At 29.4% G+C, this 16,201-nt stretch overlaps 2 protein-coding genes across 2 annotated transcripts; one reads left to right on the top strand and one right to left on the bottom strand.

The window, feature by feature from the left end:
• Positions 1–5,362: 5,362 nt before the first annotated feature.
• LOC118180226 (uncharacterized) lies at positions 5,363–9,022 on the bottom strand. Its single transcript, XM_085826987.1, has 3 exons — positions 8,781–9,022; positions 8,049–8,144; positions 5,363–6,810 (listed from the first exon to the last, which is right to left on the bottom strand). Exons 1-3 carry the CDS (start codon positions 9,020–9,022, stop codon positions 6,582–6,584), a joined length of 567 nt encoding a protein of 188 aa, XP_085683113.1. The 3' UTR covers positions 5,363–6,581.
• Positions 9,023–9,108: 86 nt separating this feature from the next.
• LOC118190162 (uncharacterized) lies at positions 9,109–15,141 on the top strand. The gene is made up of 2 exons (XM_085826986.1): positions 9,109–10,863; positions 13,865–15,141. Exons 1-2 carry the CDS (start codon positions 9,115–9,117, stop codon positions 13,892–13,894), a joined length of 1,779 nt encoding a protein of 592 aa, XP_085683112.1. The 5' UTR covers positions 9,109–9,114; the 3' UTR covers positions 13,895–15,141.
• Positions 15,142–16,201: the final 1,060 nt, after the last annotated feature.

The following is a 16,201-nucleotide window of genomic DNA, read 5'->3' as shown; positions in this document are numbered from 1 at the left end:
ACCGGATTCTCTTTCTGTGCGGTAAGCTTGCTTTTTTAATTCGAAAACCTATCATAGATTTTAAAAATTGATTTTTTATAGTACATTAATTTTGATTTCCAAGCTCCAAAAATATTTTGTCTCATTGTATCACACAGCAGCTAGATTTTCATTCTTAATATATGAACTTTGCATTTTAGCATATGAATCTCAATTTATATAATTAATCATATGGCAAACAAATACTGTAGTTTTTGCAGGCATATTGGTATTTCCAAATTTTTTAAATGAGTTTTAAGCTTTAAAGTCAACTAATAATAATATTACGACAAAACGAGCGATCAGGAATAAATTTGCCATTTATAATAATGCGGCAGCTAATGGCATGCATGATTGGATAAATTAATTTTATTAATAAATTGTATTATGCTTCAGCTTTAAATTTATGCTATAGATTACCAAATAGTTGATCTGAGAAAATTTATAAACTTATTTAATATTAGTGGCCACTGAAGATTATTTTAGTATATTGATAGTTATATACAATTTTTCGTACTTTATGATTATTTTTGAAAATTTTATATTCATTATTGTAAAAATATGATTTTGATTTCTCTCAATATTTGATGTGGTGTGGTGAATAACAGACTAACTCAATCTATCTTTTACTTAGCAAACAACCCAAATCCTGGTTTCGCTGTTGTGTTTGTGGGTTCATATCTCGAAAAACACCAGACAGGAAATTCTTCAGATTTCCTAAGAATCCTATTAGGTAAATCATTTCTAAGTTTAAAAGAAACTAAGCTTTGATTATTAATAATATATATATATATATCAATTTTTGATAGAGAAGCAAATATTTCATGTATTTGGAATAATTTAAATAAATAGCTTGTTTTTTTCCATTAAGTGTTCCTCATCATAGACAAATAGTTCAGTGTTCTTTTGTAAATATCCAAGGTAACTGTGCTTGTGATACAGTTGCTTCCAAAAGTGTTCATACACTTTAAGAATTTGTAAAAAATGCGCTGTAGCCCGGAATTGAATTTGATTATAAAGCCCAATATTTTCTCATATCTCGAAGTGATTTTGAATAAAACCAAATTTTTTTAAAATATTTTTCTTCTAATATTTTAGAAGATAATTTTTGTAATTTATGTATTACAAGCTTGAATGCTGCAGGATATCCTACAAAAACTGACAGAAATTTAACTGCAATATTTCGTAATAGTGTCTGCAGATTTCTTTAAAGTGCACGAAGATTTTTGTGAGGTAACTTTTTTGTTACTTTTTAATTATTAATTCCCCCCCCCCAAAGTTTTACTGTTGTTGGAACTTTTCATAGGATAGAGGGCGCTGTTGTGCCAAAAGAATTCTGTGTTTTTTACATTATGTAACTGTGGTTCGCCATTGCGATGTATGTGTATTGCTGTGATATATTTTGGTGTTTTCATTAAATATAAATGAAAGATATCGTCATGAATATTTTGTATCCAAATCAAGATCAAATTTACCACTGATGCATATTCGTCGAAACAAAATTAGCGTTCGAACAAGAATCGTCAAGTTATTACTAGCCTTTCGAACTACGCATTAGTATCGTTAATCGCTTCGTAACATGTGGTGCTGTCGCCGGGAATTATCGTAACGGTGGGGTGAGTAAATAGTTTTGTTGAAAATTTGGTTGAATAGAATATTTTGTAATTGTTGAAGTAGTAGGGTTGTTTGATGTTGTTGATCTTGTTTGGTAAAAATTTACAACTTTAGGTTTCGCATTTACTGAATATTTGCATTGGTATTTGCAAGTAAGAAAATGTTGTGCTTTCTTAGATTTAGAATTTGTTGTTAATGCTTGAAGTGTGATTTGTTGTTGAAAATTACAGTTTGTTTTCTTAGAATTCTAGAATTAGAATTTATTGTTAAAGTATTTGAGGGGTAAAATTTGTTGCTAGAAACTGTGAAAATGGTTAAATTGTTAAAGCTTCGAACTAAGTGTGACACACATCGTGAACAAACATTAAAGTTAGTAGAAAAAATAAACATATATTTGAATGAATCAGATATTGACATAGATGTATGTGATTCATATTTAGAACAGTTGAATAGTAAAATTGAAATTATTAACATACTAAATAGTGACATTGATGAATTGTTGAAAGAAGAACAAGAAATTAAGGATGAAATTAACACAGTAGATGAATATAACGGAAAAATAATACCAGTTAAAGTAAAGTTGCAAAACAAAATTAAATCATTTGGAAAAGTTCCATATCAGTCAGGTGAACAAACAGTAAATCCAGAAAATGTTCACGTAGAAAATAAAACTTTAGGAAACAGAACTAAACTTCCTAAACTTTCGCTTCCTCGATTCTATGGTGAGCCTTCAGAATATTTAGATTTTTGGAATCAGTTTGAGAATTCTGTACATAATAATTCTAATTTAACTGAGGTTGACAAATTTTGCTATTTAAAGTCGTTATTAGGTGGTAAAGCCCTAGCCTAGCATCAAAGGATTCTCAATTACTCCAGAGAATTATAAACAGGCTGTTAAATTAATTTCTGAAACATTTGGCCAAAGAGACATTTTAATAAATGCTCACTTGTCAAATTTATTAAATCTGGCACCTGTAAAAAATGCTTCTAACATTCAAGCCCTTCGTAACCTTTATTTTGAAGCCCAAACTCAAATTAGATGTTTAGAGGAATTAAATGTCAAGTCGGAAACATACACAACAATACTAACTAACATAATACTAAAAAATCTGTCAGGAGAATTGACTCTTGAATTTTCGAAGCAAAATATAAATAATTGTCATGATTTACAGGAATTGATGAAGTTTTTACACAATGCTATTAGTGCAAGAGAAAAAGCATTCCGTATTAATTCTAATAATGTATCTTCATATCATAATTTTCATTCTAACCAACACAAACAAAACAATTTTCGAAATCAGAAACGAAACTTCCCTCCGAGTCGCAATAATCAACACGCGTCAGTAACAGAATTTATGGCGAAAACTTCCGAAGTTTGCTTATTCTGCGGTCAAGGTCACTGTAAGACTGAATGTGAGAACATGACTGTGCAACAAAAAAGGGATAAATTAATTAAGGAAAGGATGTCTGTTATGTTGTAACACGAACTGTTATGTGAAAAAATGTAATGCTAAACAGTGTTCATTCTGCTTTGGTAGACACGCCAAAGCTATTTGTTTTAAATTTGAAAACTCTAGCAAGTGTAAATCTAATTCAAAACCGGAAGAAGAAAAACCAAAGGAATTGGAAATTCAGCCTACTATTTCTAATTCAGTTGTAAATGATAGGAATGTGATTTTATTGCAGTGTGTTAGGACAGAAATTGTTGGTCGTAAATCGTGAGGTACAGTTATTGCAATGTTTGATAACGGTAGTGAGAAGAGTTTTATTAAAAGAAATGTATCTATGAAGTTGGGATTAAAATGTCTAGGGTCAGAAACATTAAAGATTTATTCATTTGGAGCAAAGGATCCTAGGTTGCAAACATGTCGCAGAGTTGAAGTGAGATTACGAAATATTTTAGATGGAAATGAAGTCGTAATACAGGCGTTGGAATCAGATGAAATTTCGAGGGCGGCGATTAATTTGCCGAATGAGCGTACAAGACAAAGAATCTGTAAGGAAAAGAATGAAAGCTTCCATAGACGCAATGTAAACTTGTTTCGCCTCTGCGCCGCTATATCGAGGAGCCACGGCTGCTATGCAGTGAAACAGCAGTGCAGGGTCAAATTTAAATAGCGCAGTCCGAGGAGATAGTAATTTTTTTTACTTTGAAATTCCTCAAAATGTTTTATTTTCATACATTTCAGATAAATTGTGTAGCTGATCTTTTATCTTCTAATCTTTAATCGCCTAGATGTTTCGCATAGAACATCCTAAAATTCAATTGCAAAATAAATGAATAAATAAATAAATTTTATTATTTTTATATTCCTTATTTTACCCCTTAACTCTTTTTTCTGTAAACTCACAGAATTGTTATTCTTTTGATGTAATATCTAGCATTAATTTATAACTAACATCAGAATTAATAGAAAACAAAATTAACTACTGCTGTGATGTTAGATTTCTAACAAATCTGCAATTAATTACATAAATAACGCTATTTTTCTTTTCATATCAAGCATATTATTAAATATTAAAACAAAGAATAACACATTTGAGGTAAAAAAATGATTTTTATTGACATTTCTCAAGTTTTAGAATATACATATGCAAAATAATTTTAAGCATCTTCACAAATACCAAGACATTTTTTAGACAATTATTTGGAATGACCATTATGAAAACAATGAGCAAATTTTGCAGCCAAGAACCAAAAGCATTTCACTTAAATTAACAAATACAAAATTACACTTAAAAGGCCTTTTAAAGAATTTCACATAAATTATTAAAATAAGTGATTCATTACTTTTTCATAAAATATTCAATACTTCTTACATTTATTAATACAAGATTAAATACTGAACTTGAAAATCAAACCTTCCAGGTGTTATTAAAACCTGGGAAGAAATTTTATAAATAATCCACTGAATCAAATAAATATTGTTGCAGCTCATCCTGATGAAGATTATTTCAAATTATGAAATTAGAAATTGATTTTTTTAAATAGCAATTACAAAAATGACTATTTTCCATCTTCACTATACATATAATAATTCTAAAAATGCTGTAGCTTGGATTTTACATAATTTTAATTTTGCAAAAATCTATTTAATCCCGAATTATTCGACCAATGAGTACATTTAATTCTGTAAGCTTCAAAAAGAAGAAACACATACCATATAATTCATAATAAATTTTTATAACTCCATATTTAAAATTTTATGAGCAAAATTTGCATGATAACTAACTGAAACAAAAAAAAATAATTAAAAATAATTACAGGTACCCCTAAATAAATTGAAAACACTGAATTCATTATAATTATCTGACCTCAAAAATAAATAAATAAATAAATAAATTTAAAAAAAAAATAAAATAAAATAAAAAAAATTACCAAGAAATTTTAATTATTTGGAATGACTATTATGAAAACAAAGTCAAAAGCATTTTACTTAAATTAACAAATACAAGATTACATTTTATAATGTCTTATAAAAGTTGCACAAAAATGATTAAAATAACTAATTTCATTCTCTTGGTCCATAAAATATTCAATACTTCTCACATTTATTAATATAAGATTAAATACTTAACTTGAAAATCAAACCTATAGGTATTAAGCCGTTTTGTAAATAATCCACTGAATCAAATAAATATTTTTGCAGCTCATCCTGATGAAAATTATTTCAAATTATGAAATTAGAACTTAATTCTTTTAAGTAGCAATTGCAAAAAATGCCTACTTTCTACCTTCACTATACATATAATAATTCTAAAAATGCTGTATGCTTGGGCTTGGATTTTACATAATTTTAATTTTGCCAAAAATCTATTTAATAAAGAATTATTTGACCAATGAGTACATTTAATTCTGTAAGCTTAAAAAAGAAGAAAACACATACCATGCAACACATAATGAATTTTTATGAATCCATATTTAAAATTTTACAAGCAAAATTTGCATATAACTAACCAAAACAGAAAAAATAATTAAAAACAATTAAAAGTACCCCTAAATAAATTGAAAACACTGAAATACATTACAATTATCTGACCTCAACTTTAAAGAAGAAAAAAAAAGAGAAATTTTAATTATTTGGAATGACCATTATGAAAAAAGAGCAAAGTTTGCAACCAAAAGCCAAAAGCATTTCACTTAAATTAACAAATACAAGATTACATTTAAAAAGTCTTACATAAGTTGCACATAAATTACTAAAATAACTAATTTCATTCTTTTTGTTCATAAAATATTCAATACTTCTCACATTTATTAATATAAGATTAAATACTTAACTTGAAAATCAAACCTATAGGTATTAAGAAGTTTTGTAAATAATCCACTGAATCAAATAAATATTGCTGCAGCTCATCCTGATGAAGATTGTTTCAAATTATGAAATTAGAAATTAATTCTTTTAAATAGCAATTGCAAGAAATGCCTATTTTCCACCTTCACTATACATATAATAATTCTAAAAGTGCTGTATGCTTGGATTTTACATAATTTTAATTTTGCCAAAAATCAACAGTCAATATTTCGACTAATAACCGTCAATTTTGTTGTACAGCATTCTTTGAGCATAACATGACAGGCGATCCAAACCATCAATTTTGTTGCACAGTATTCTTTGAGCATAACATGACAGGTGATCCACTATTATTGACGAGTTATTTCTTAGATAGTGCTATTGTTAAGCATATTGAAATAATAACAATAAACAATGTAGATACCTGTTTGTTCAAAATTTTGTCGGCACTGCACAGGAATGTAAATATCGCATCTTTGGTGAACAGTAATCGTGATCTTTGAAATGTGACGAACATATTAGTGCAGTTTTATACAAATCAGTTGGTGATTTATTTAACAAGTCTTGACAGGCGATCCAAACCATCAATTTTGTTGCACAGTATTCTTTGAGCATAACATGACAGGTGATCCACTATTATTGACGAGTTATTTCTTAGATGGCACTATTGTTAAGCATATTGAAATAATAACAGTAAACACTGTAGATACCTGTTTGTTCAAATTTTGTCGGCACTGCACAGGAATGTAAATATCGCATCTTTGGTGAACAGTAATCATGATCTTTGGAGTGTGAGGAACATATTAGTGCAGTTTTATACAAATTAGTTGGTGATATATTTAACAAGTCTTGATTACTGCATGCGGGAGCCCATTGTTTTGATCTATAAAAATGAAAACATTAATTTTATATTTTAAATTTCAATAAATCCATTTTCAGTGTTAGTAGAAAAATAGCAAACTAAAAACATTCCTTATACATTAGTTACACAATCTCGAGAAGGGTTATATATTTTTTAACAACAAACATTAAATTATAATTTAAGGAAAAATTCATGTACATAATATGATTTATTACATTTCTGACATATTTATACTAATTCTCTATTATTTTGATCTATGAAAACAAAAAAAAAACAATTTTATTTTCTTTAATTAAAAGAACCTCTTTTCAGTGTTATTAGAAATTTAACCTTGTTAAAAAATTATTTTTACATTAGTAACAAATTCTGAAACGATTGCATTTCATCTAATTTTATTTTGATGTACGAAAACCAATAATTTTGCAGATATTGTGTTAAATTTTAGTTACCGGTCATAGTATCTAGTTAAACAATTTAGCATTTCTTTGTACAGTTTTGTTAACAATATGACTAAAAAAGGATAAGGCACCAATAAAAAGTACACATTGTTCGTAAAGTGCATCTTTAAAATGTTTCCTTCCTTATTCACACTAATATGTAGTGGTTCCCTAAAGTGTTCGTACACTTATGTTTCAGTGAAATAGTGCTGTGAGAATTTTTTAATATCTATAAATTTATCTTAGCAAAACTCTATAAAAGTATTATAAGAATACAGTAAAACTTTGGGGGGGAATTAATAATTAAAAAGTAACAAAAAGTTACCTCACAAAAATCTTCGTGCACTTTAAAGAAATCTGCAGACACTATTACGAAATATTGCAGTTAAATTTCTGTCAGTTTTTGTAGGATATCCTGCAGCATTCAAGCTTGTAATACATAAATTACAAAAATTATCCTCTAAAATATTAGAAGAAAAAATTTTTTAAAAATTTGGTTTTATTCAAAATCACTTCGAGATATGAGAAAATATTGGGCTTTATAATCAAATTCAATTCCGGGCTACAGCGCATTTTTTACAAATTCTTAAAGTGTATGAACACTTTTGGGAGCAACTGTATCACAAGCACAGTTATCTTGAATATTTACAGAAGAACACTGAACTATTTGTCCATGATGAGGAACACTTAATGGAAAAAAACAAGCTATTTATTTAAATTATTCCAAATACATGAAATATTTGCTTCTCTATCAAAAATTGAGATATATATATATTATTAATTATCAAAGCTTAGTTTCTTTTAAACTTAGAAATGATTTACCTAATAGGATCCTTAGGAAATCTGAAAAATTTCCTGTCTGGTGTTTTTCGAGATGTCCCACAAACACTACAGCGATACCAGGATTTGGGTTGTTTGCTAAGTAAAAGATAGATTGAGTTAGTCTGTTATTCACTAAACCACATCAAATATTGAGAGAAATCAAAATTATATTTTTATAATAATGAATATAAAATTTTCAAAAATAATCGTAAAATACGAAAAATTGTATATAACTATCAATATACTACATTAAAAATAGTCTTCAGTGGCCACTAATATTAACTAAGTTTATAAATTTTCTCAGATAAATTATTTGATAATTATAGCATAAATTTAAAGCTGAAGCATAATATAATTTATTAATAAAATTAATTTATGCAATCATACATGCCATTAGTTGCCGCATTATTATAAATGACAAATTTATTCCTGATCGCTCGTTTTGTCGTAATATTATTATTAGTTGACTTTAAAGCTTAAAACTCATTTAAAAAATTTGGAAATACCAATATGCCTGCAAAAACTACAGTATTTGTTTGCCATATGATTAATTATATAAATTGAGATTCATATGCTAAAATGCAAAGTTAATATGTTAAGAATGAAAATCTAGCTGCTGTGTGATACAATGAGACAAAATATTTTTGGAGCTTGGGAATCAAAATTAATGTACTATACAAAATCAATTTTTAAAATCTATGATAGGTTTTCGAATTAAAAAAGCAAGCTTACCTCACAGAAAGAGAATCGGGTGAATTCCGGTGATCATCCTTGCGAAACATCCATCTTATGATCAGCTTAAATAACCAGAGAAAAGAACTGAAAAAAACTTTCAATGAACCTCTTCGAACAACGTGGTAAAAGATTGCTAATATGGCTGACGACATGCCGGTTTCTTGCCTGCTATTTCGCACATGCGCAGAAAGGTACGGAGGGTGGATGGATTGCCCCTTTAAAATAAGCTTCAGGGACATACACAGAGTGTCTCTTCAGTCTGGCGGAGCCACATTTGCTTCGGGAAACCTTTACTTCTTCTCCTTAGAGATTCTTTGGTACAAGAGCTGAAATGGAAGCCAAGGGATTAACTTTAACGTGGGGTTATAATCAAGCGTCAGATGATAATGAAATTTCATTGTTAATAGGTATAGATTTTTATTGGAAGTTGACAAAAGGTTTTGAAAGGTTAAATACATCTTTGGTAGCTGTAAACACAGAACTTGGATGGTCCTTGCAGGGAAATTATGGTGATATGAGTAAAACGGCTGCTGTGAACTTAGTTTTAGGTGATCAAAGCACTGTATCAGCTGAACTCAGGCGTTTCTGGGAACTGGAAAGTTTAGGTATTGAAAACAAGGAAGCAGAGTGTTTGACTTTAGTGGAACAGGAGATACTTGATGAATTTAATAATTCTGTTGGGTTCGTAGATGGAAGATATTGTGTAAAGTTTCCGTGGAAACCAGGTATGCAGGAGAAATTAGCAAATAATAGAGAAGTGGCTCGGAAACGTTTCGATAGTCTGGTTAGGAGATTTAGAAATGATATAGCTATTTATCAGGATTACAAAAGGGTAATTGATGATTATCGTAAGGAAGGTATCATTGAGAATTCGTCGTCAGATACTGAAGTGTCATATTCTGAGCTGTCATTCTACTTACCCCACCACGCTGTCATTCGCGAGGACAAATCTACTAGTCGACTTCGAATCGTGTTTGAGGGTTCTTCTCATGAAGGAGGACAACTTTCAATTAATGACTGTTTATTTAAAGGACTAAACTTATATCCAAATCTATTTGAAATGATTTTAAAGTTTCGACAAAATACAATCGCCTTCACAGCGGATATAAAGCAAGCGTATCTACAAATTTTGATCGATCCTAGTGATAGAAAATTTACTAGATTCTTCTGGACTGATGATATTGGTTCTAATTCATATCAAGAAATGAACTTTAGTCGAGTTTTATTTGGACTAAAACCAAGTCCATATTTATTAGCTGCAACTCTGAAATATCATTTTGATAAATGTAAAGAAGAATTTCCTGATACTTGCAAATTACTGTCAGAATGGTTTTATGTCGACGATTTCATTGGAGGCGAAGAAGACTTGCAAGCGGCTTTGAAAATTACGACTGAAAGTGTAGAGATTCTCAAAAGATGTGGCATGATATTACGAAAATGGAAAACCAATTCCATGGAACTGCGTAAGCTGTGGAAAGATGCTGAGTTCGACATCGATGAGGAAAAGAGCTCAAGTACGGGACTTGACTCACCATCCAAGGTGTTGGGTCTAGTTTGGGATCCAGATGCGGACAGTATATCTTTTAATGTGAAAGAATTATCAAAGTTTGTCAAGAACGGAACTGCTTCGAAAAGGTTTATTCTTCGAGTAGTGGGTCGTATTTATGATCCTATCGGATTTCTTGGGCCTTTCATCATAAAGCTGAAGTGCATTCTACAGGAACTGTGGAGTCATGACATAGACTGGGATGATAAACTTCCATCGTCACTGGATCACAAGTGGCAGTTGTGGTGCAGTGAAATCGAACACTTAGAAGATCTTCAGATTCCTAGATGTTATTTTTCAAATTTGAACTGTAAATTTATTTCATTTGAAATTCATTCTTTTTCAGATTCATCTCTTTTAGCCTATGGAACTAATATATCTGAATATGGGAGGAGCTTAAGAGCTATATCTGAATATGGGAGGATAAGTATCAGTTTTATTTGTTCTAAAAGTCGTGTAGCTCCTCTGAAAGGTTTTACATTACCAAGACTGGAATTAATGGGAGTTTTATTGTCCGCAAGATTAGTCCATCAAGTAAGTAAATGTCTTAAATTTAATACTTCTAGTTATTTTTGGACCGACTCGATGATTACATTATGTTGGATTAAGGGACAAGCTAGTAAATACAAAACTTTCGTAAAAAATAGAATAGAAGAAATTCAATCTTTATCAGATACCAATAATTGGGCTCATTGCCCTGGTAAGGATAACCCTGCAGATATCTTGTCCAGAGGAATTTCTGCAGCAAATTTAGCTACAAACCATCTTTGGTGGAACGGTCCACCGTGGCTAAGCCAATCACCTGAATACTGGCCTACTGAAAGAGAGAACTTAAAATCTACAGACGTAGACTTAGAGCTAAAAAAAGAATTTGAAAGTACAGTGCAAAATAACTGTTTGGTAGAAAATTCGAAATTTATTTTAGATTTAAGGAAATATAGTTGTTTGTTAAAGGTACTAAGAGTAACTGCACTAGTTAAACAGTTTGTTAATAAACTTCAAAAACGACAAACGATTGCAGGTCCCCTCACAGCAGAAGAACTTCAAAATGCTGAAATAGACTGGATAAAACATGAGCAAAACATAGAGTTCAACTTAGAATTGCAGAACCTTAAAAATGGTAAATCGATTCCTAAAAACTCTCCACTTTCAAATTTAGCCCCATTTCTCGACAGTTGCGGTGTTTTGCGCATAAAAGGAAGGTTAAAACAAGGAGCGTTTACAAAGGATGAAGCTCATCCTATACTTCTTCCTAAGCAGTCTAAATTTACAGAGTTAATTATTATTCGAGAACATAATAAAATTTTTCATGGTGGAGTTACATTTACGCTAGCCAAAATTAGGTCTAGATTTTGGATTCCACGAGGTAGACAAATTATAAAAAGAGTATTAGGTAACTGCCTAATTTGTCGAAAGTATAAGTTGAAACCAGCTAAACAAATAACTAGTCAACTACCTAAATGTAGAATTACTGAAAACCCTCCTTTTACTGTAACTGGCATAGATTTCACTGGCCCAGTTTTAATAAAATCAGGAAAGGATACGCCTCAAAAGGCTTACATAACATTATTTACATGCAGTGTTACTAGAGCTGTGCACATAGAATTAATCACAAATATGTCAACAAAAAATTTTATTTTGTCATTAAGGAGATTTTTAGCTAGGAGAGGAAATTGTAAAGTTATCATTTCCGACAATGTTAAGAGCTTTAGAGCCACTAATGAAATTCTTAAAGAATTAGCAAAAATTATAATAGATTCAAAATTGAAAGATTTCATATCAATAAACGGCATTACTTGGCAATATATTGCGCCTCACGCGCCTTGGTGGGGTGGTTTTTATGAAAGGCTTATGAAAAGTATCAAAGATCCTTTGAGAAAGGTTCTCGGAAGGGCTCTTCTTAACTTTGAGGAAATGATGACTATTCTATCAGAAATTGAGTTAGCTTTAAATCATAGACCTCTTACTTATGTCCATAATGAAATAAAAGAGCCAGAAGCTCTTACACCTGCCCATTTCTTGTTTCCAGGGCAAGAAAATATTTCTTATCCTGTACATTTTGCCGACCTTTTCAGGAATGAACCATTGAACAGGCAGACTTTGACTAGGAGAAAACTGTATCAAACTAATCTTTTGAAACAAATTTGGAAAAAGTGGAAGGAGAATTATCTCCTCGAATTACGGTCTGCGCATACTTTTCTAAATCCATCTCCTGAAAGGAATCTTAAAAAGGGTGAGGTTGTATTGCTGGAGGGGTCGACAAAATCAAAATTTTTATGGCCTATTGGAATTATAGAAGAAGTTTATAAAGGTAGGGATGGGTATGTGCGTTCATGTTTGATTCGTACTTCTCAAGGACTTTATCGAAGACCCGTCCAATTAATCTATCCTTTTGAAATTTAAAGTTATATATATATGTTTCTTTCATGTATTGTATTTAATTTGCAATGTAGTTTTCAGTATTAATTCGTGCATATTGATTTTGATTATATCTAACATATATTATTGATATGTAAATTTAATGTGCTCTTAAAAGAGCACAGGTGGGGTGTGTTGGAACTTTTCATAGGATAGAGGGCGCTGTTGTGCCAAAAGAATTCTGTGTTTTTTACATTATGTAACTGTGGTTCGCCATTGCGATGTATGTGTATTGCTGTGATATATTTTGGTGTTTTCATTAAATATAAATGAAAGATATCATCATGAATATTTTGTATCCAAATCAAGATCAAATTTACCACTGATGCATATTCGTCGAAACAAAATTAGCGTTCGAACAAGAATCGTCAAGTTATTACTAGCCTTTCGAACTACGCATTAGTATCGTTAATCGCTTCATAACAACTGTATTCTTATAATACTTTTATAGAGTTTTGCTAAGATAAATTTATAGATATTAAAAAATTCTCACAGCACTATTTCACTGAAACATAAGTCTACGAACACTTTAGGGAACCACTACATATTAGTGTGAATAAGGAAGGAGACATTTTAAAGATGCTCTTTACGAACAATATGTACTTTTTATTGGTGCCTTATCCTTTTTTAATCATATTGTTAACAAAACTGTACAAAGAAATGCTAAATTGTTTAACTAGATACTATGACCGGTAACTACAATTTAACACAATATCTGCAAAATTATTGGTTTTCGTACATCAAAATAAAATTAGATGAAATGCAATCGTTTCAGAATTTGTTACTAATGTAAAAGGAATTTTTTAACAAGGTTAAATTTCTAATAACACTGAAAAGAGGTTCTTTTAATTAAAGAAAATAAAATTGTTTTTTGTTTTCATAGATCAAAATAATAGAGAATTAGTATAAATATGTCAGAAATGTAATAAATCACATTATGTACATGAATTTTTCCTTAAATTATAATTTAATGTTTGTTCTTAAAAGATATATAACCCTTCTCGAGATTGTGTAACTAACGTATAAGGAATGTTTTTAGTTTGCTATTTTTCTACTAACACTGAAAATGGATTTATTGAAATTTAAAATATAAAATTAATGTTTTTCATTTTTATAGATCAAAACAATGGGCTGCCGCATGCAGTAATCAAGACTTGTTAAATAAATCACCAACTGATTTGTATAAGACTGCACTAATATGTTCGTCACACTTCAAAGATCACGATTACTGTTCACCAAAGATGCGATATTTACATTCCTGTGCAGTGCCGACAAAATTTGAACAAACAGGTATCTACAGTGTTTACTGTTATTATTTCAATATGCTTAACAATAGCGCCATCTAAGAAATAACTCATCAATAATAGTGGATCACCTGTCATGTTATGCTCAAAGAATACTGTGCAACAAAATTAATTATTTGGATTGCCTGTCAAGACTTGTTAAATAAATCACCAACTGATTTGTATAAAACTGCACTAATATGTTCGTCACACTTCAAAGATCACGATTACTGTTCACCAAAGATGCGATATTTACATTCCTGTGCAGTGCTGACAAAATTTGAACAAACAGATATCTACAGTGTTTACTGTTATTATTTCAATATGCTTAACAATGGCGCCATCTAAGAAATAACTCATGAATAATAGTGGATCACCTGTCATTGTTATGCTCAAAGAATACTGGGCAACAAAATTGATGGTTTGGATCGCCTGTTATGTTATGCTCAAAGAATGCTGTGCAACAAAATTGACGGTTATTAGTCGAAATATTGACTGTTGATTTTTGGCAAAATTAAAATTATGTAATATCCAAGCATACAGCATTTTTAGAATTATTATATGTATAGTGAAGGTGGAAAATAGGCATTTCTTGTAATTGCTTTTTAAAAGAATTAATTTCTAATTTCATAATTTGAAACAATCTTCATCGGGATGAGCTGCAACAATATTTATTTGATTCAGTGGATTATTTACAAAACTTCTTAATACCTATAGGTTTGATTTTCAAGTTAAGTATTTAATCTTATATTAATAAATGTGAGAAGTATTGAATATTTTATGAACAAAAAGAATGAAATTAGTTATTTTAGTAATTTATGTGCAAATTTTGTAAGACTTTTTAAATGTAATCTTGTATTTGTTAATTTAAGTGAAATGCTTTTGGTTGCAAACTTTGCTCTTTTTTCATAATGATCATTCCAAATAATTAATTTTTTTTTTTTTCCCTTTAAAGTTGAGGTCAGATAATTGTAATGTATTTCAGTGTTTTCAATTTATTTAGGGGTACTTTTAATTGTTTTTAATTATTTTTTCTGTTTTGTTTAGTTATATGCAAATTTTGCTTGTAAAATTTTAAATATGGATTCATAAAAATTCATTATGTGTTGCATGGTATGTGTTTTCTTCTTTTTTAAGCTTACAGAATTAAATGTACTCATTGGTCGAATAATTCTTTATTAAATAGATTTTTGGCGAAATTAAAATTATGTAAAATCCAAGCCCAAGCATACAGCATTTTTAGAATTATTATATGTATAGTGAAGGTAGAAAGTAGGCATTTTTTCTAATTGCTACTTAAAAGAATTAAGTTCTAATTTCATAATTTGAAATAATCTTCATCCGGATGAGCTGCAACAATATTTATTTGATTCAGTGGATTATTTACAAAACTTCTTAATACCTATAGATTTGATTTTCAAGTTAAGTATTTAATCTTATATTAATAAATGTGAGAAGTATTGAATATTTTATGAACCAAAAGAATGAAATTAGTTATTTTAATAATTTTTGTGCAACTTTTATAAGACATTTTAAATGTAATCTTGTATTTGTTAATTTAAGTGAAATGCTTTTGACTCTTTGTTTTCGTAATGGTCATTCCAAATAATTAAAATTTCTTGGTAATTTTTTCTTTTTCAAAGTTAAGGTCAGATAATTATAACGAATTCAGTGTTTTCAATTTATTTAGGGGTACTTGTAATTGTTTTTAATTATTTTTTTTTGTTTCAGTTAGTTATCATGCAAATTTTGCTCATAAAATTTTAAATATGGAGTTATAAAAATTTATTATGAATTGTATGATATGTGTTCTTTCTTTTTTAAGCTTACAGAATTAAAGGTACTCATTGGTCGAATAATTCGGGATTAAATAGATTTTTGCAAAATTAAAATTATGTAAAATCCAAGCTACAGCATTTTTAGAATTATTATATGTATAGTGAAGATGGAAAATAGTCATTTTTGTAATTGCTATTTAAAAAAATCAATTTCTAATTTCATAATTTGAAATAATCTTCATCAGGATGAGCTGCAACAGTATTTATTTTATTCAGTGGATTATTTACAAAATTTCTTCCCAGGTTTTAATAACACCTGGAAGGTTTGATTTTCAAGTTCAGTATTTAATCTTATATTAATAAATGTAAGAAGTATTGAATATTTTATGAAAA

The sequence above is a fragment of the Stegodyphus dumicola genome, chromosome 11, assembly GCF_044657685.1.
Source record: "Stegodyphus dumicola isolate Sdum_Otavi_A_Nest chromosome 11, ASM4465768v1".
NCBI lineage: Eukaryota > Metazoa > Arthropoda > Arachnida > Araneae > Eresidae > Stegodyphus > Stegodyphus dumicola.
The sequence above is the reverse complement of the archived record's forward strand: the minus strand, read 5'-3'. Positions and strand labels throughout refer to the sequence as shown.